Here is a 20,837-nt window from a genome sequence, read left to right on the forward strand (position 1 = left end):
CTTGACCATGTCAAAGGATTATGCAAACCAAAGAATCACAAAGGATAGATACCCAGCACCTGTATGGGGCAAAATCAGAAGATGGCTCATTACATATTGACCAACTTCATCTTCCCAAAGCTCAACTCAGTATCGTCGGCCTCCAACTTCGAGCAGTGCTTCATATGGAACATGCTGACCTACAACCCACTCAATATGCCGGTGTTTCTAGTCGGTGCACTTCAACGAGGAGGTAAGAAACTCAGACTGGGCTCCCTAATCACTAAAATCCTCGAAGATCAGAAAATAGAAACAATCAATGAAACTCAGAGTTTGGGAACTGAAATTACAGCGGCTCTGCTGTTTGGGTTAGTATTTAACCAGCCTTTAAAGGGGACTGAAGATGTTGAGGAAGATGAAGAAGAAAATGATGCTGAACAGGAAGTGGAACCAAAGAAAGGAAAGAAAGTTATTGCTGAGTCTGCTGAGCCAGCAAAGACAAAGAAGAAGAGAAAAGCACTTGAAACGTGCTCAAAGGATATTGATGTTGTCCCAAGGAAGGTACGAGCTGTATTTAAGGGGAAGAAAGTTGATGCTGACCAAACACCTAAGTCAGCAAAGAAACGAAAAGGGCAAGTTGAGCCCGAAGAGGAGAGTGAAGAAACTCCAGAACAACCTCTGCAGAAGAAAAGACGAAGCTCTACATTGAAAATTGTTGAAGCTGACCCCCTCGACTGGGTTGTCACTCCTAAATCACACTTCGTCAAAAGTCTCGGGATTGACCTTGAACAAACCCCTATTGAGCAAGAAGAGGAAGAACAGAGAAATGATGACACTCAGCCTGATATTGAGGAAACAGAGCATGCTGAGCAAACGCGGACTGAAGATAATGCTGAGCTTAGAGAAAACTCCTCTTCTGAAGATATTCAAGATGACCCTTCACCTCCTCAAGCTATGACATTCAAAAGGCTAAAGAAGAAAGCCTACAAAGCACCTGTTATTGATCTGTTAGGTGATTCTCCGCTTCGGGACCCAATTACTGATCTATCTGACATCCAGTTCAGATACTTTTCTAATAATACTGAGTCTCCTCCTAAGGAACCTATGGAAAATCAACCTCTGTTACTCATACTGAGGAACAAGCCAAGACTCTAGAAAATCCAAATTCTGCCGAGCAAGAGCTCGAAGTCCAAGATGCTCAAGATGGGGAGCAAACTATGGAACAACCTGCTCAACTTCCACATCATATTGAGCAGGTCAACATCTCTATAAGTCCTTCACCGCAAACTCAGAATACACAAAATGTTGAGCACTCAGCTCCTCATACTGAGCTACCACAAGGACCAACCAAACCAAACTGATAAGCAGCCAACTCCACCACCATCAAGTTCAACTTCAATTCCTGCCTCTGAGTCAAATCCTGCTGGTAACTTGGCCTATCTGAGTGCTACTGAGTCTGGGTGCAGAATCATTGCCTCTGCTCAGTCCCTTCTTCAGGATTTGAATCCTATTCATACAGATGCTGCTGGGTTCGCAAATCTTGAGTCCTCCCAAATTTCATCCATCACTCAGCTTCTGAACGAAATTCGAAGCCTCAAAGATCTCATCAGTGTTATGACCACGGTCCAGACACAGCAACCCAAGCAAGACCAAATTGCCAAGATAACAGAACTATTGCTCATGATGGTCAACCACATGAATGCACTTGAAGGCAAAGTCCAGAGTCTCTCTGCCGTCAATCCGGGGTATGCTACTTCTACTGAGCTTAAAGACTACTTTGCTAAGCTGACCACGGACCTGGCCAACATTGGATCTACGGTTCATTCTGAATATGCCATTTCTATTGAGTTGAACCAATACTTCTCAAAGTTGACCTCTGATCTGAACTGCACATGTGAATTGATTTCCTCCACTTCTCAGTGTACCATTGATCAACTGAGTGAAGCTGTGCGTTTACTAAATGTAAACAAGGAAAAGATGGATGTTGACCCCGTCAATACTGATGCACTTCTGAGCCTTTCGCGATCAGTATGTTTCACCAATGCTCAACGTCAATTCTATGACTCAGCTGTGCTCAAAATGTACCACCAATCCTATGCCCAGCTAACTGAGTCCATCTCCTGGATCAGCAAATCACATGAGTGTCTCATCAGCATGCTGAGTGGCTCCCTATGGGTTCCTAGATCTATTCAAGATGATTGTGTTCCAGTTATTGATGGCCTAAGTGAGAGTACAAGGAGGTTGAAGTGTTATTCCAACGCCTTATCTGCTGCTGCTAGAAATGATACTTTCCTTCCTCCTCCTCCCGATGATGGCAAAACGGGGGAGAAAAGACAAGATGGAACTCAGCACGCAGGTGGTGCATCAGGCAGTAAAGACAAAGGAAAAGACAAGTGTCAAGCTGAGCATCAAGCTCAAGTTACCTCAAAGAAGAAAAAGTAGCTTAGTCATACTTTAGGACTTAGCATGTACTTTGTGATTGATATTTTTTGTGCTTGATATTGTGAGTGCTTAATGGGTTAAGCTATGATAAGTAACATTCTATCCAAACTATCTGAATATTGTGCTTAATATTATGTGCTAAAAGTTGATCTATCAAAATTGAACAAACAAGTAAAAGTAAACATACTCAGTATACATTAAAACACTAAAACAATCCATGAATCAAACTGAGTATTTAACCATTTCTGAAAACTGACCTAGACTCATCTAAACTAGATCTTGGAACATCTAGAATTGAACTAAGTCAGTATAAGCATGTCTAAGTCTATTCGATTCAATCTTGAAAAGTTTAGAATTAAGTTAGAACAATAGATGCAACCCTTACGGGGGAGTGATTTCAGAAATAATTCAATCGTGGGGAATTTCAAAACTGAGTTCCATAATTATGATTTTTGCCAACATCAAAATGGGGGAGTTTGTTGAAACACCTTTCCACAAGATTTTGATTTGACAAAATCATCCATGATTAAGAGACAATTAAACTTAAGTGCTTTGATTTAATTGTACTAATCTGTTTGTTCAATGTTGAGTATAAACTTAAATACAAAAAGATATAAAAAGTAAGACAGGACGAAGTCAGCATGAGATCAAAGAACAAACTGAGTAGAATTGAACTCAGTATCAAAGAATAGAAGCCTGAAGTTCAACAAAGCTAAGTGGAATGGAACTCAGCATCAGAAGCCCTCTCACTAGTTGTCGTGCAAAACAAAACTGACTAAAAGAGAACTCAGCATAGAAGTTGACAACAAACGAAGACAACGAATAAAGTAGAAGCTGAGTTAATCTTCAGGACAGCATGAGAGATCCGTTCACTATAAGACAAGTTTTGCAAACCTTCTGCACCAATAATTGAATCCTCGGAATTACGCAAAAACCACATTCCGAGATGCATGGGTCAATAGATTATTGCTAAAAGACAACTGCCACAAAAGGACAATGACTGCAGGAAGAAGACAAGTCTGACGTATGATGAAATCAGAGGATAAGATTGGCCTGCAAAACCTGAAGCTGACCAGAAGCTGTCTCCTAAAAGAGCCATTTTGGACTTAACGGCTAAATCATTTCAAATGATCCAACTCCAGATTCTCCTCTATATAAAGACAATCAAATTCCTTGGATCATTGCCGAATAACAACTAGAAAAATACAAGAGAGAAAAATACAAGTTCAAAGCACTAAAAAACAAGAAAGAGATCTTACACCCATTTTATATTCCTGTGTAAATGCTAGATTGATTGTTTGTAATCATCTAAAGTGTTCTTCATTTGAAAAAGAACAACTTGTATCAATCGTGATATTGAGAGTGCTGTGCTGAGTGTTTGGTTGTAAACATTCAGTGGTAGAGAAATCTAAGTACTGGGTTGTAGTGCTTAGTAGGAGTTGAGTAGAAGAATAGAGGACGGTACTCTTGCATATTCAACTGCCTTGTAAACGGTTTGTGCTCTACCTTTAAAGAGCTCAGTATTGGATTCTAAAAGACCGGAGGACTCTGGGGACTGGACGTAGGCGGAGAGGTCGAACCAGGATAAGTCGTACTGAGTAATTTCTAACTCTCTCAATATATATATATATATATGTGTGTGTGTGTGTGTGTGTGTGTGTGTGTGCGTGTGTGTGTGCATGTGTTGTCTGTTGAATTTACTCAGCATATAAATCATTTAAGCTGATAATGAGTAAATTAGAGTGCTGAGTTGGAAGCTGACCACAAAAGGTGTCAATTCCCAACTCACAAGTAAAACAGCCTTAGTCAACATCTGACCAAAGCTGTCTTACATCAAGATCGGCCGTGCTGACCAAAAGCTGAGTTAACAAACTCATCAAAATTATCAAGTCAGTATAATTAAATTAGCGAAAAAGTTACATTAGTTCCTAACCCCCCCCCTGGAACTAATCACACGGGACCAACAGCAGCCACATGTCGTTTCAGTCGGCGGTGAAAGTTGACTAGTGCTGAAGTAGAAGCCACATAATTTTTCCGGTGTCTTTTTGTTCTTGAAATCGCCAGAGTGACTTTATTAGGATAAAATTCAAAGTTTTTGGGTTGGATTAGGGTTGATTCATTTTGATAATAATTTGAAATTGACATGACAAAAACTCGGTAATTGCGACCTATAATTTTAAATTAACTTAGAATACCATTTCCACGTATTAAACTTGTTTAATCAATACGCAATCTATTTCCATTCATAACACACAAGCAAATACAAACATAAATTGTAATAATTTTCTTACGAACAACTAGTTTCTCCTTAACCTGAAGCAGACCGACACTATGGCTAGAAGGAGCTTTAACCCTCCAGCCAATCCGAAAATACATTTTATATAGTGCGTGAAGAATTTTTGATCCCGTCAAAATCCCCAATCGATCCCCTTAGCCCAACCAGAAACCCTTTTAAAATTTTAGTCTTCTGTAACTTTATCCTGCATCTGTCACTTTATCCTGCGTCTGCCTCTGTGGTTAACCATATCAATGGAGGAGTAAGTTCAATGGAGTTTCTGCACCTTCTTCAAAGCACAATCTTCCCATGTTGAAAGTAATATCAGTTTTAACAAAACCAGTACATACACCATTTATTCTCAAACTTGGGAATTTCATAGCTTGGATACGTGTATAAGCATTTAGAGCAACTTTTGATAATACATAAGCTGACATGAAAACTGGCCATCCTTTGTTTTCTTCTTTGAAATCTTCCATAAACTGCTTTAAAACTTCATCTATTCTCTCTTCTGATAGTTTATCAATGTCACTTAGCATCTCTTTACCCCATGAATTTGATATTTTCTGCACCCAAAAAAAAAAAAAAATTAATAACATGATTGGCTTAATAATACGATGTCGGGTTAAATGTGTCATTGATTACTGAATGTTTATAGTTGCTTCAAAATGGTTACTCAACTTCAATTTATTTCTATAAAATTATTCGAACTTTGAATTTTATCTCAGTAAAGTAAGTCATTTTGGTGACTTCAAGAGAGAAAGGACGCCAAAAATATGACGTGACTCCCACGCCAATTTCACTGTTAATCGAAACGATGCGTGACTGCTGCCTAGTTGACCGAAACGACACATGGCTGCCAATTTGACTCAATAAAATCATTCAATAAGTTTGAATTTTATCTCAATAAAGTCATTCCGACGACTTAAACAGCAAAAGACACCAGAAATATGACATGCCTTCCACGTCAACACTAGTCAAGTTTCATAGCTGACCGAAACTACACGTGCCTGTCACCTGGTTGATCGAAACGGCACGTGACAGCCACCTAGCTGACACGTGTTGTTTCAGTCAGCTAGGTGGCAGCCACGTGTTGTTTCATTCAGCAATGAAAATTGACTATTGCTAGCGTGGAAGTCATGTCACTTTTCCAGTATCTTTTTGTTCTTGAAGTTGGACTGACTTTATTGAGACAAAATTTAAAGTTGAATGATTTAATGAGACAAATTAAAGTTGAGTGACCATTGTGAACAACCATGAAAGTTCAGTGACCAACCGTGCTTTAACTCATATGTTGCCCCATATACTCGACCCAAAACTTCAACTGCTCTTTTGAACTTTCAAAAGTTTCAAATGACCTCTATTCTCATCTAATTGTATTTAATAACATCTTATTCATGTCCAGTTACATTCAGTAACCCTGTTGTCTAGTGGCATTCGATAACCCTCTATTCTTGTTCGATTACATTCGAAAACTCTAAAACTTCAACTCTCTCGTAAACTTTTAAAAGGATTAAAGCTTTATTTCGCTCACGTGGTACTCAAAATATTAGCATTTAATCCGGTACGATTTAGTAACATTTGGTCCATGTGGTATTCTAATTTGTGACACTTGACCATTATGATATGATTTGGTAAATATTCGACCTATGCGTATTTAGCAACCATATAAATGAAAAGTTAACGGATCCAAGTGGACACATGGGTCAAATACCACAAATTAGGATACCATGGCAAATGTTTCCAAATCATATTAGAGATCAAATGTCACAAATTACGATATCATAAAGGCCAAATGTTACCAAATCACTCCATAAGTACCAAATGCTAACATTTTGAATTTCACTGGGACCAAATAAGATTTTAGTCCATTTTAAAAGTTCTTAATTATTTTTCTATTTGTCATATTCTTTTGGGTAATTAATTTATTAGTCCCTATATTTTAACAAAACACACTGTTTAGTCCCTGTATTTTTAAAAACACATGGTAAGGTCCCTAACATTTTTCTCAGTGAACTGTTTAGTCATTCCGTCCGTTTGTTAGATTTTTTACCGTTTATGACTTCGGAAATGACTAAATTACCCTTTACTATTTACCTTCAAACTTCAGAAGAGGAAATCCAATTTAGAAAAAGAAGCTATTTGTATGGAGAACAAGAAAAAGAACAGACCCAATGCTTACGAATTTGCACGATTAAGAAGAAAATCAAGAAAAAGAACATTCAAAGTTGATTTCAGATGCATTAGAGTTTAAAGGAAAGGAAAATAAAGGAAAATAAGAACACAAATCCAAATTGACTAACAGAATCTTCATGAGAGTCTAACGGCAGGGACTAAACAATTCACCGAGAAAAAATTTATGGACTAAATAGTTCACCAAAAAAAACGTTAGAGACTTTACCATGTGTTTTTGAAAATACAGGAACTAAACAGTGTGTTTTATCAAAATATAGGGACTAATAAATTAATTACCCTATTCTTTTTGCCACATGGCAAACACTTTGACATGTGGCGGAGTGTGTCTCCCATTTTCTATATCCAACATCTATTAAGAAATAGAGAGTTATTGAATGCAATTGGACAAAAATAGGGTATCATTTCAAACTTTTGAAAGTTAACCAACAATTAAAGTTTTAGACTAAATACGAAGAGCAACAAATGTATCTGGCCACCTAATTTCTTTGTGAATTATATGATACCTATGTCATATAAAATAAGGTAAATAATTTATTAGTCACTATATTTTTACCTATCACACTGTTTTTTCTTCCTATTTTGTTTGTAATTTTTATTCTATTCAACAGTTTAATCTTTAGGGCTTGTTTGGTTCGCGGAATAGAGGGAGAATAGAATAGCCTATTCCTAAAAAATAACTATTCCCACCTTTGGTTGATTTTTTTTTCTGGAATAGCTATTCCATGGAATCCCTATTCATTGATTTCATGGAATAGCTATTCTTCAATTTAGGTTAGGAATAGTCTATTCCTAATATTATATTTTTGTAATTTACAAAATTATCCCCTATTAAATCCTCAATCTTCTCTCTAATCACTTTCCCAAATCTTATAAATTTTGGTCAATCCATAATTTATATCATATAAAACGTGAAAAATGGAAAAATGACGAAAACGTTAAAAAATGTAAAAATACGAAAAATATGAAACACGAAAAATGTGAAAATGTTACAAACACGAGAATATGCAAAAAATAAAATACGCGAAAAACATGAAAACGTGAACAAATACGAAAAACACGAAGACGCAAAAAAAAAGCAAACACACGAAAAACACAAAATAGGAATAGTGTGAAAAAGTGATAAAACACGAAATATTAAAAAACGTGAAAAATAAAAACACGAAAATGCGAAAAAATACGAAAAATGCTAAAACACAAAAACGTGACAATATGTGAAAAACATGAAAATGCGAAAAACGCAAACAAAACACGAAAACGTTAAAAACAAAAAAATATGAAAAAATACGAAAAACATGGAAAAACGTGAATAACACGAAAAAGTAACAAAATACGAAAAATACAAAAACGCGAAAAAAAACAAAAAGGGGAAAAACCGAAAAACTAAAACGTGAAAAATCAAAAAAATGCAAAATAAAACACAATAACATGATAAAACGTGAAAAATACGAAAATGTGAACAAACGGAAAAAACAAGAAAACTTGGGAAACACGGAAAAACATAAAAAAACGTTACAAACGCATTTTTCGTGTTTTTAACACTTTTTCATGTTTTCGTGTTTTTCGATTTTTTCACGTTTTTCATTTTTTTTTTCACATTTTCGTGTTTTCCAATTTTTTCATGTTTTTGTGTTTTTTACGGTTTGCACATTTTTTTGTGTTTTTCATATTTTGTGTGTTTTTTTTTCGTCTTTCATGTTTCCTGTTTTTCTATTTTTTATATAGTTTTTTAAAATAATATATATTAAATATTTGAACAATTTATAGTAAAAAATTAAAATTTTAAAATAAATAAGAAATTACATTTGAGGATAATATTGTCTTTTTAATAAAAAAAAATTATTTATTCCATTCTACCTTATTCCACCAACCAAACATAGAAATAGTAATTCCTAAGAATTTCTATTCCATTATGAACCAAACATAGAAATAGTAATTCCTAAGAATTTCTATTCCATTATTTGCTATTCTATTCCTTTGGAATAACCATTATATTCCATTCCATTCTATTCCGCGAACCAAACGGCACCTTAATAGATTAAACTGTTTAATAATTGGAAAATATTTGAGTGAATCAGATAATTAAAATAGATGGATTTACCTCCAACTTGGCCATGGAGGAAGTAACGTTTATAATCCTTGGTGAATCAGATAGCTTGATTAGAGGCATAAGTGTCTCACTCATCTTCTTGGCTCCATAATAATTTATTTTTAAACATTCTTCTGCTAATTCATATGTTTGTTTCATCACTTCACTCCATTTTATTTCACTCCATTTTACTTCTCCACCTTCCTGCATTAGTAAAAAAATAAAATTATATTTATTATAAGTAGTGATGGATTCACTACAAAAGATGAGAAGGAACAACCAAATTAGCGATTTTGTAAATTTTGGACATGGAATTTAAAGTTTTATTTCTTTTCTTTTTTAGATAAAATGCAAAAATAACTCTAATGCCTACTGTTAAAAATAATTTTACTCCTAACTTCTAAAATGATGTTGTTTTACTTAGCGTTGACAATCAAAAGTAATTTTATTTCTAATGTTGACAAGTTTAATTAATTTTAGACATTATTAAAAATACACAGCTTTGTTTTTTTTATATTCTGCATATATTACATATTACTTATTATTTTTTTACATTTTTGAAATTTTATAATTTGAAGATTAATATTTTTAAATTCGATAAAATAAATTATTTACTAATCATATTAATAATAGATTCTACCAAAAAAAAATATTAATAATAGAACTTGCCTGAGGATTATGAGCTCTTAAACAGCCACCATCAACTTCAACTCCACTGACACCTTCATTATTTACCTGCCCAATTAGGAAAAGGTTAGAGCTCTCACTAGTCAAACTGTATGGAAAATAGTTAAAAAAACAAAATTTAGGTGATTTTATCAATCGTTTGTAATAAATCACAAATATACGTGAAAAAAATTAAAAAAATGTACAATCGTTTGTATAAGTTCAATAAAAAATTAAATATTTTATCGAATTTATAAATATTAATCTCCAATTCTATTATTAAATCATAAAAAATATGAAATCTTTTTTTAAAACCAACTTATATGCAATGGATGGAAAATAAGGAACAAAATATTTATATTTATAATAATGTCTAAAATTGAACTAATATAATTTACTCTTAACAGCTAACATTAGAGGTAGAACTAACATTAGAAGTAAAACCGTATAATTTTAAATGTTAAGAGTAAAATTACTCCAACCTTATCCTGTAATAAACAAATGAATAAATTTGGGAGTTTCTCAATAGTGGATTAGACCAATAATTCAATTGGATTATAATAATTAATTAATTTGAGCATTTACACACAAATCAAAATTCGCATTGAACAGCACTATACCTTAACCACTTGCATAATAAAACTATATATTTCTCACCAAAACCCAACCAATTCACTAACCCATAAACAAATTTTCTGTTCTTCTCCCTTGCTTGGCCACTTTTCTGGTGCAACGGATCCAAAATTCACTGACCATAAATATTTATGGTGGCCATTCATACATAAGTGTTACATTAAATATTTTTTTAACTATTTTTATATAAAAAATTAAAACACTATGCACGATTATATAAAATTTTCAGTATTTTTCCGGTGATTAGTGTCAAAGCATTTATAACTATGTTGCTGCTTTTCTATATGATTGGAATATTTACTCAGGTCCCTCTGTGGTCAACTATTATTTTATCATATTTAACTCATGATCTATCCAATTAGTGAAATTTCATTCAATATTTACTATAAAACCAGGTTTTATTTTATAAAATCACTATTTTTAAAGCAATCCCTCTAAATATTTGTTTTCTTTCTTTTAATCAAGGGATAAGATGCAAAAATACTTCTAACGTTTACCGTCAAGAGCAATTTTACCTCTAATGTCTAAAATGGTGCAATTTTACCCCAACGTTAGTAGCCAAGAGTAATTTTACCCCTAATGTTGTCAAATTGAGCCAATTTGAGAATTAATTCATCAAAATTCTTCTCGGTCAGTAATCTTATCATCTACACTTCACATGTGAGTCATTTTATCACTAATTAGTAATATATCCTAAACATATGATTAGATGTGAAAAAAAATTTAAAAAATTAAAAAATATACTATCTATTGTATGAGGTGGACAAAAAAAATCAAAATATTTCGCCGAATTTATAAATATTAATCTCCAATTATGTTATTAAACCACAGAAAATATGAAATCTTTTTTTTTAAACAAACTGATATGCAATTATTGCAGAATAAGGAACAAAATATATCTGTTTTATAATAATTTCTCAAATTGACCCAACTTGACAATGTTAGGGGTTAAAATTGCTCTTGACAGCCAACGTTAGGGGTAAAATTGCACTATTTTCGACGTTATGGGTAAAATTGTTCCTGGCTGTAACCGTTGGAGATATTTTTGCACTTTATCCCTTTTAATCAATAACACTTAAAATGATCTCAAAAAAAAAAAAAAAAACCTACTACTAAAGTGGTCAAAATTGAGTAGTTTTTATGTTACATTTTCAAATTTAAGGACGAAAGTAAAAAACATACCAGGATATCAAGCTTTCCGAACTGACTTTTGATCGTCGAAAAAGGTCAAAAGGTCCATAAAAACCGTATAAGAGGCTTTAAATTTGTTTTTAATGCAAAAACACAAAAAAAAATCTAATCTAACATCCAAAAATCACTAGAAACCATCATGAACACTCACTATCAGTAAATCCTAAATCCGTTACAGAAGAAGAGTAAAAAAACATACCAAGATATCAAGCTTTCCGAATTAAATTTTAATCACCGAAAAAGGTCAAAAATTCCAACGGGGCATTATATTTTTTAATGTAAAAACACCTCAAAGAATTCCAATTTAACATCCACAAATCACGAGAGGCCATTATTAATACTCACTATCAGTAAATCCTAGATCCGTTACTGAAGAAGAGTAAAAAAGCTTACCAAGATATCGAGCTTTCCGAACTGAGTTTTGATGAAACTAGCAAGAGTATCAATACTCTCAGAATCAGCAACATCAAGTTGATGGAAAACCACAAAATCAGAAAAACCACATTCTCTAAGTTTATCAACAGCTTCAAGACCACTTCTCTTATCTTTTGCTGTTAAAATCACCATTATCCCTTTTGAAGCTAACTGTTTACAAACTTCATATCCAACCCCCTTATTTCCTCCCGTCACTACACCGTACCTGAAAACATATCAATTAAACTTAACGGAACAGAAACGGAAACAGAAACGGATACTGATATCGAAAAAAGTACAAAAATAAACATCGTGAATATTTTTAGCATAATCTTTGAATGTGTTGTTGTAATTTCACATAATTGACCCAAACCACAAAGTTTATTTTTGTATTTTTTCTTAAAATTAATTTAATTAATTCTCATCAAGAATTTTAACTAATCTCATCAACATAACAGAAACAGAAACGGAAATAGAAACAGAAACGGAAATAGAAACAGAAACAGAAATGGATACTGATACTGGGAAAAGGGGATATTTGTAGCATAATCTTTGAATGTTTTGTTGATTGGGTCAGATTTCAAGAACTACCACAACGAAGGAAACAGAGTTTTTTTTTATAATTTCACATCTGTTGATTGAACGGGAATGATCCAAATCACAAGGTTTATTTTTGTACCTTTCTTTAAAATTAAACTTAACTAATTCTCATCAACATAATCGAAACGGGAAACGGAAAACAAAAACGGAAACGGAAACGGATACTGATACTGAGAAAAGTACATAAATGGAGATTTGTAGCATAATCTTTGAATGTGTTGTTGATTGAGTGGGTCAGATTTTGGGAACTACTGCGAGCAAGGAAACGAGCTTTTGATAATTTCACATCTATGGACCGAACAGAGATGATCCAAACCATAAGATTTATTTTTATATTTTTTCTTAAAATTAAACCTAACTAATTCTCATCAATATAACCGGAAACGGGAAACAGAACGGAAACGGAAACAGATACTGAGGAAAGTGGATATTTATAGCATAATCTTTGAATGTGTTGTTGATTGGGTCAGATTTTGGGAACTACATAGAGGAAGGAAACAGAGTTTTTGGTAATTTCATATCTATGAATGGAACAAGAATGTCCCATCTCACAAGGTTATTTTTGTACTTTTCTCTAAAATTAAACTTAACTAATTCTCATCAACATAACAGAAACCGAAAACCGGAAACAGAACGGAAACGGAAGCCGATGCTGGGAAAAGTGGATATTTATAGCATAATCTTTGAATGCGTCGTTGATTGGGTCAGATTTCGGGAACTACGGCGAGGAAGGAAACAGAGCTTTTGATAATTTTTGTACGTGGATGATTACAACGTTTATTTTTGTACTTTTTCCTTAAAATTAAATTTAACTAATTCTCATCAACATAACAGAATTTTAACTAATTCTCATCAACATAATAGAAACGGGAAACGGAAACAGATATTGATACAGGGAAAAGTGGATATTTATAGCGTAATCTTTGAACTTGTTGTTCATTGGGTCAGATTTGGGGAACTACTGCGAGGAAGGAAACAGAGCTTTTGATGATTTCACAGCGGAAATGACCCGAACTACAAGGTTTATTTTTTTTAGTTTTCCCTAAAATTAAACTTAACTGATTCTCATCAACATAACTGAAACATGAAACCCATATTTCTAAGAAAAATTAGCTATGGAATGGTGATGGAAACGTAAAAGAAACGAAAATGAAAGCGGACAGAAAACGCGGAAACGATAATAAAGAAGAGTTTTCGTGCAAAATAACTTATCAATGATTATGATTACCTCTTGCTCTCTTTCCCCATTGATGTATAAATGAAACAAGGTATAGCTTTCTTAGTAATTTAAAGGCAAATGAATCACAAAGAGAAATTATATATATATATATATATATATATAGCATCAAATACTGTACAAGATATTCGGGTAAATTTCACTCATGGTCATTGGATTTTACTAATTTTTACAGTATAACCACTAAACTTCAAAACGTAATATAAAAGTAACAAAGTTTTACACTTTCTAACATTATGACCACTATATTTCAATCAACGCCTCAAAATGGAGTTCTTATATTAAGCATCTGGTCTTTCATATCACTTGGAAGACCTCAATTCACATTTGGACACGTGTATTGTGACACTACTTAATAATTAAAATAGTGGGATCTCTTATAATAAATATGGGTCCATGTTACACATGACAAAAGATGTATGTGAGGTCTTCCATTTGACAATGAGAACCAGATGCTTCTAATAATTTCCCCTCAAAATGACTCTTGACGACCTTAGAATAAAAAAATTCAAGAATTGACGATGTTCTAAGAAATTTTAATTTTAATTCATTGAAATTTTTGTTTTAAGGTTATTTGAGTATTGTTTGATTAGGAGAGAGAGAAAGTGAATTTCTAGAAAGAGAAAGCTCCAGAAATGGTTATTTTGGAAAATAAAAAAAATATGGTTTCATGGTAAATGTCGTTCTAAACAACTTTAATTCCTAAATATTTTCATTTTGAGGTCTTTAACGGTAATTTTCAAGCATTGATTAAATTTTAGTAGGTATAATATTAGAAAGTGTTATATTTTGAAGTTTAGTGGTCATACCGTGAAAATAAGTAAAAAAGTAAAAATTCAGTAGACATAGGTGTAATTCATCCCATCAGATATTGTACAAGATATTATATAAGGATAAGGGAAAAATTTGACTACGATGTTTTTTAAAAAGTGCAGATTTGGTCCTATCACATGAAATTATATAAATTTAACCTTAACTTTTTTAAATAAGATTAATTTTAATCATACATTATCGAAAATATAAAAATGTTAGTTTAGTTATTATTTAACTGTCACACTGGACATTCCAGACAAGTTTATTAATAAACTGAATTAGTTTAATACATTTTTTTGTTGGTTATTTGTAATTATATTAGTAACACAGTACACATTTTAGACACTTTTATAAAAAAAAATATTGTGATTAATTTATATGTATCAGACATAATTAGCATTTTAATAATATTTTTAAATATATTAGTAAGATAATAAATATCTTAGACATAAATAACAGTCAAATCAACTTTTTCAAAATTTTTGGTAATATACGGCTAAAACTGGTCTTAGAAACATTAGAGTTAAATTTATACCATTTTATACGTTATGGCTAAATCTGCATTTTCTTAAAAACGTTTTTGGCCGGATGGTACCATCTTTAGGGGATATCTCGTAACTCGAATCGAACGGTTTCTGAAAATCATCCTGATCTGAAGCATGACATTGATCGACGTATAAAGGATTCTTTCTAGGAATGTTTCATAACGTTTCAATATTCAAATCAAATTTTCAATAACATACAACTAAAATTAATCTTATTTTGAGGCTTCGTCCTGCCTTTGAGTATCTTAATTTCTCCCATATTTTTAGGGAGCAAAACCGCGTGGCGGATCGCTTAGCAGCTGCTGGGCATGGGAGAATGTTAGGTGTTTCTACCCTACCTGTTCCTCCTTCTTTTCTTTTGCCTTCTCTCCTAGAGGATAGGATTGAAGTCAGCCTTCCTAGACTGATCCCGGTGTAGATTTTTTGTTGGTTTTGTTTTTTTCCTTTCCTTTCTTACCAAAAAAACGTTAGAGTCAAATTTATACTATTTGGTACATTTTTATTCCTCCAAACACCGTCCTTATCCTTATTATATATAATAGTTTCATAGGAGGCATCATGAGGATGGCTTATGATAATATAAACATTTCAATTATGTTTTATCCTTTATCCTATATTGAATTAATTAATATGATATTAATTATATATTAAATGATTCCTTTCATTGGTATAAAATAAACATAGTGCATAAAATTTAATGGGAATTTTTAACTTTTTCATGTGTAATTTTCTTAAAAGGAACAACTTTATAACCTTTTGTGGTGCGAATTAAAGGGACAACACAAAACGACATCATTCAAACCATTCGGCAATATTCATGTTGAATTAATTAATTGATAGTTCCATCATGGGTTGCATAGAATACATAAATACAAAGGAATGGGATAGATAATGTATTATTTCAAGATAAATAATAGCAAAAATAAAGATCAATAAGTGAACCTTATCACTAGGTGTGTAAATGAGCTGAGCCGCTTATGAGCAGCTCGATGGTCGACTCGATAAAAGCTTAGTTCGATTCGGCTCGATTTGTAAACGAGCCGCTTGTGATTCACTGGTTCGGTTCGTAAACGAGCCGAGCTTGAGCAGGCCAAAGCTCGGCTCGAAAGCTCACGAGCAGGCTCGATTAGAACATTTATGAACAAATTTTAGTTTTGTGGAAAACTATATAGTTTCGTGTTAGTTCACAAATATCTAAACTTAATATTATTTCATTTGCTATTAGATGACTTCGTTCACAAACATAATAAATGACTAATAGACGAACTATTTGTAAGCATCTTGTTTATTTATTCATGAACTTTGCTTGTGAGCTTGTTTATGTGCAAAATTGAAGAGTTATTTTCGAGCAAACTTCACAAATATAATTAACGATTTACTCACAAACAATTCATGGTTAAATAATTTTCTTAATGAACCAAGTCCACAGAGGATTTTGGGCTCGAAACAAGGTCGAAGCTCGGCTCGAGCTCGTTGAGCAAGCCAAAGCTCGGCTCGGACTCGAGCTCGTTAATTTTATAGCAAACTCGATTCGGTCTCAAGCTCGTTAATTTTATAGCGAGCCGAGCTTGAGCAGGTCAAAGCTCGGCTCGGGTCGATTACAACCCTACTTATCACTAATAGTTTTTCTCAAGCCGATATTGGGACACGATTTTGACTATATGGACCTTAATGACCATGTAGTATTCGGTTATTCATCGTTAGATTTAGGTTTATTAGAACCCTAGAGTGGAAATTCAAAACATCTTAAGGTTTAAATTGAATAAGCCTAAATCAAATGGTGTATGTCCAAATTCGTTTGGTCATTAAGGTCCATGTGAACATTGTTGATCAGAATAAGGCCTCAAAAACCAAAGTAGCTCGACGAGCTACGGTAAATTAGTAAATCAATTCCTATCGCAACTCTACTTTAAGAAGCCCAATTTGATTTAACTCCAATCTGATTTAACAAGGCTAGAAGACCTATTTGGACTAGAGCGCGACCATGAGCACTATAAATGAGAGCTTTTTGTCCTGTGTAATATTATCAATTTTAGCTCTAGCTTAGTCATCGCTTACTTTATAGTTCCGTTTCATTCCATTCGATTTTTTAAGGTATTTTCTTCCATTATCATAAGAAATAAATATCGTTTTGTCTTTTATCCTTATTTATCTTATTTACGTTATTATATTCAAGGGGCCTGCTCGGACCTGCTCGGGCGAGCTGGCATGACCAGCTCGCGTCAAGCTGGCCTTCGTTGGCCAGCTCGCCGAGCTGACCCTCAGGGGCCAGCTCGCGACGAGCTGGCCTGTGCAAGGCTAGCTCGCCGAGCTGGCGCCCAGCTCGGCGAGCTGCCCTTCGGGAATCAGTCAAAAGACTGATTCCCGGTCCCACGAAGCCACGATTAACCCCACGACTTTTCACCTGCAAAAGGATACGAATTAGGTCAGAAAGAGGGCCCGAACCGCATCTATAAATAGGACTTTTCAATTGTAAATTAGATATCTTTCATTCTTGTAAATTACCTTAGCTTTTCACCCTTGAAGAATTCTCTCCACCTTCTCCATCTCCTTCAACCTCCATTGAAGAAGCTCCGAAGCTCTAAAGCTCCATCTACCGAGGATTATTCAAGGTCCGTCCTTAAGACCTATGAAGCCATCTGCAGGGTAGACAGGTTCTCTGAAAGGGATTTTCTTATCACCTTTTATCTTACTATGTTTGTACCCTTTGATACAGTCTATAAATCCTAGGCTAATTGTATCCCGTGACAATATTCTTTGCCTTTAATGATATTTTACCTCTTATTTTGTTCTATGATTATTTGTTTAATCTTTGTCTTACGCTTTATTCAATTGGTTTAACTCATTCAAAAGCCCCAAAATCTAGTAGGCACATATTGCGAGCTGAATCTAACCTAGTCAGAGCCTAGGAGATTGACGACCTCTTAGTTGATTAAGCCCAAATTGTTGAGCCTTAGACCTAGTTTCGGCCTTACAAGGGAATCACGCACTAGAGACTTCAGGAGGGTAAGTAGGGTTAATCGCCTTGAATACAAGTGACTTAGATTAGGTTTTTAATCTATTGACCTAATAATCTATCTTCATCATTATTGTTCATACCATATTCCTTCGGGTAATTGCATTAGTGAAAGATCACTTAGGAGTAGAATAACTTAATTAGGAGTAGAATAACTTAGTTAGGGGTAGAATAACTTAGTTCGAATTAGTATAACTTAGCTAGAAGTAGAATACTTCAACTAGGAGTAGGTTAACTTAATCAAAACAAACTCAAAACCCACACAGCCTAGATAACACATGAGACCAAGTAGCCCGATACTTGTAGTAAATAAATCCTATGGATTCGATACCTGGACTTTCCAGATTTTATTACTTGATAACGACGGGGTACACTTATCCCTTAGTGAGCCTTCTTTAACGGGAGGCGCATCAAGTTTTTGGCGCCGTTGCCGGGGATTTATTTCTTCTGCAATATCGAACCAAAGGTCGATTTGTTAGTTTAGGCATTCCTTATGAATATTCTTTGTTCATATCGTCTATACTTATTGATTTGGGATATGAGTAAAAGGCCCAAGAAGGCCCAAAAGGCAGAAGGGCTCAGGGCCCAAGCACCCTCTATAAATACACAGCTCACATTATAAGCTGGGGGCGGGTAATTCTTTTCAATCACTTGCACAGTTCATTTAATAGATTTCCTTGAGCGACTAACTGTCTTGCTCGTCGGAGTATCCGTAGGGACCCTTCCCGGCGCAGGGACGAGCCATCGGTAAGCCAGAATATACCGCCGGAGACCAGGATCACTGTGTTCGCATACCTAATTATTTGGTGCGGTGAACGTGGACTACAAGTGACTCTGGATCTTCAAACAAGATGTAAACCCCTAATGACTCGGTGGTACCCGAAGCTGGAGCGACCAGCTCCATGACTCACGCCGGAGGCGTGATCCAGAGCCTTCTGATCTCCCCCAGAAACCTTGGCCCTTTGATGGAGGAGGTAGGCTCGGAAGAAGAAGAAGCCTTCAACGCCACTCAACTCCTCAGCGCAATCCAAGGTTTTCAAACTACGCAGGTCGTGCACACGGCGGCTCAGATGAAGATCATTGACCAACAGAGAAGCCTGCAGGAGGAGAATGCCAAAATTTGGCAATACCTCAAGGAGGCGGCAGAGTTACAGAGGGAAGGGGCTGTAACGTCCGTGTCCGTAATTTTTATTTTCGGTGATAGATTTATCATATACTAAATGATTAATGAATTGATTTCGTATTATGGAGATAGTATAGAATCTAATTTGAGGTGTTTATATATAAATTGAAAGTTTGGAGTGAACTTTAAAATAAATTATTAATTAGGCGGACTAATATTGATACTTTCAATTAGGATAGATAGATAATTGAATCCGTATACATGCGTGTAGACATTTAGGAATATTTATTATGGAGATCAAATTCATATACGACTATATTTCATTTTAAAGTGTGATTAAAGAAATAATTAGACAAGTAATAAAGTTAGTGGAATACTTAATATTAAATATAAGTTAAATGGTAATAATTTATTATCTACTTAAAATAAATTATATGTAATATATCTATAAATAAATAAATAAAACATATAAAAGATACATGTCATTTTGATGAATTCAAAACATATGAATTGGCATCTTGCATGTCTATAAGGGTTGCATGTTTGACACATGTAATTACTTTGATAAATGTTTTATTTATTTATTAATTATTTGGGTTTTTATACTATTAAAGTTAACTCAATACTTTTATGTTAATTCAATATTTTATGTGAAAAATTTAAAATTTAAGGTAAGTTTTAAAAGAAATTATGATTAAAAAGATCTTAATTAATATTTTCTCAATTAGTAATATATAATTGTTGTTAATAGTTACCTTACATTTTTTTAAATGAAATAAAAGAACCTAATATTGTTGTTAAAAGTCTTCAAAAAAAAATATTGTTGTTAAAATAAATTCACACCTAGGTTGTATTATTATTATTATTATTATTATTATTATTATTATTATTATTATCATCATCATCATCTACATGAATGAATTTTATGGATTAAATGGATGTGGTTGAATTTAAAAGGAAAAAAAAAATGCCATCATATATGAATATATAATAATAATAAAAAAAATACAAAAAAAAATAATAAAAAAAGGGACCTATTGGGTAGCATGCAAAATGACTAGTGTCCTACCACATGTCTCAAAGTTAATTCCACAAAGTGCCATATGGAATAAGCACTATATAATTAATCATTCATCAAATATATAGATATATAAATACAAGTTTACCAAGAGAGGGAGGGAGAGATGGACATTTTAATTCTTTCCTGGAAAATCCTAAATAAAAGAAAATGATAGAGGCATTTTTAGTTCACCTTAAAGATGGTGGATTAAAGCCATAGTTGAAAGAAAAAGGAAAAAAGAAAAGAAAGAGTTCATTGTATGATCATGATATTTTTCTTAATCTCATAAGGTAAGTAATTTATCAACTACCTTTTTATGATTTTGATTATCTATACATATATGTTAAGTGATCTTTATAAATTTTATGTCTTAAGTTAATATTTAATTTTAAGATGGTTAAAATATTATTTTTGATAATTTTATGATTTATGAATAAAGTTTTTATATAAGATGATTTATGTGCTTATTTTTAAGAAATTGAAGTTAGTATTGATAATATATTTTTAAATTATTTATTGGTGATTTTAGTACAATTATGGTTTATGATTGAATATTTTGGA

General features: G+C 33.4%; 1 protein-coding gene across 1 annotated transcript; it reads right to left on the minus strand.

Annotated features, from left to right (window-relative positions):
* Positions 1-4,567: 4,567 nt before the first annotated feature.
* On the minus strand, positions 4,568-13,764 carry LOC136220789 ((+)-neomenthol dehydrogenase-like). Its single transcript, XM_066008599.1, has 5 exons — positions 13,711-13,764; positions 11,862-12,108; positions 9,648-9,713; positions 8,991-9,182; positions 4,568-5,262 (listed from the first exon to the last, which is right to left on the minus strand). Exons 1-5 carry the CDS (start codon positions 13,728-13,730, stop codon positions 4,948-4,950), a joined length of 840 nt encoding a protein of 279 aa, XP_065864671.1. The 5' UTR covers positions 13,731-13,764; the 3' UTR covers positions 4,568-4,947.
* Positions 13,765-20,837: the final 7,073 nt, after the last annotated feature.

This window comes from Euphorbia lathyris, chromosome 2 (genome assembly GCF_963576675.1).
Source record: "Euphorbia lathyris chromosome 2, ddEupLath1.1, whole genome shotgun sequence".
Classification (NCBI taxonomy): Eukaryota; Viridiplantae; Streptophyta; class Magnoliopsida; order Malpighiales; family Euphorbiaceae; genus Euphorbia; species Euphorbia lathyris.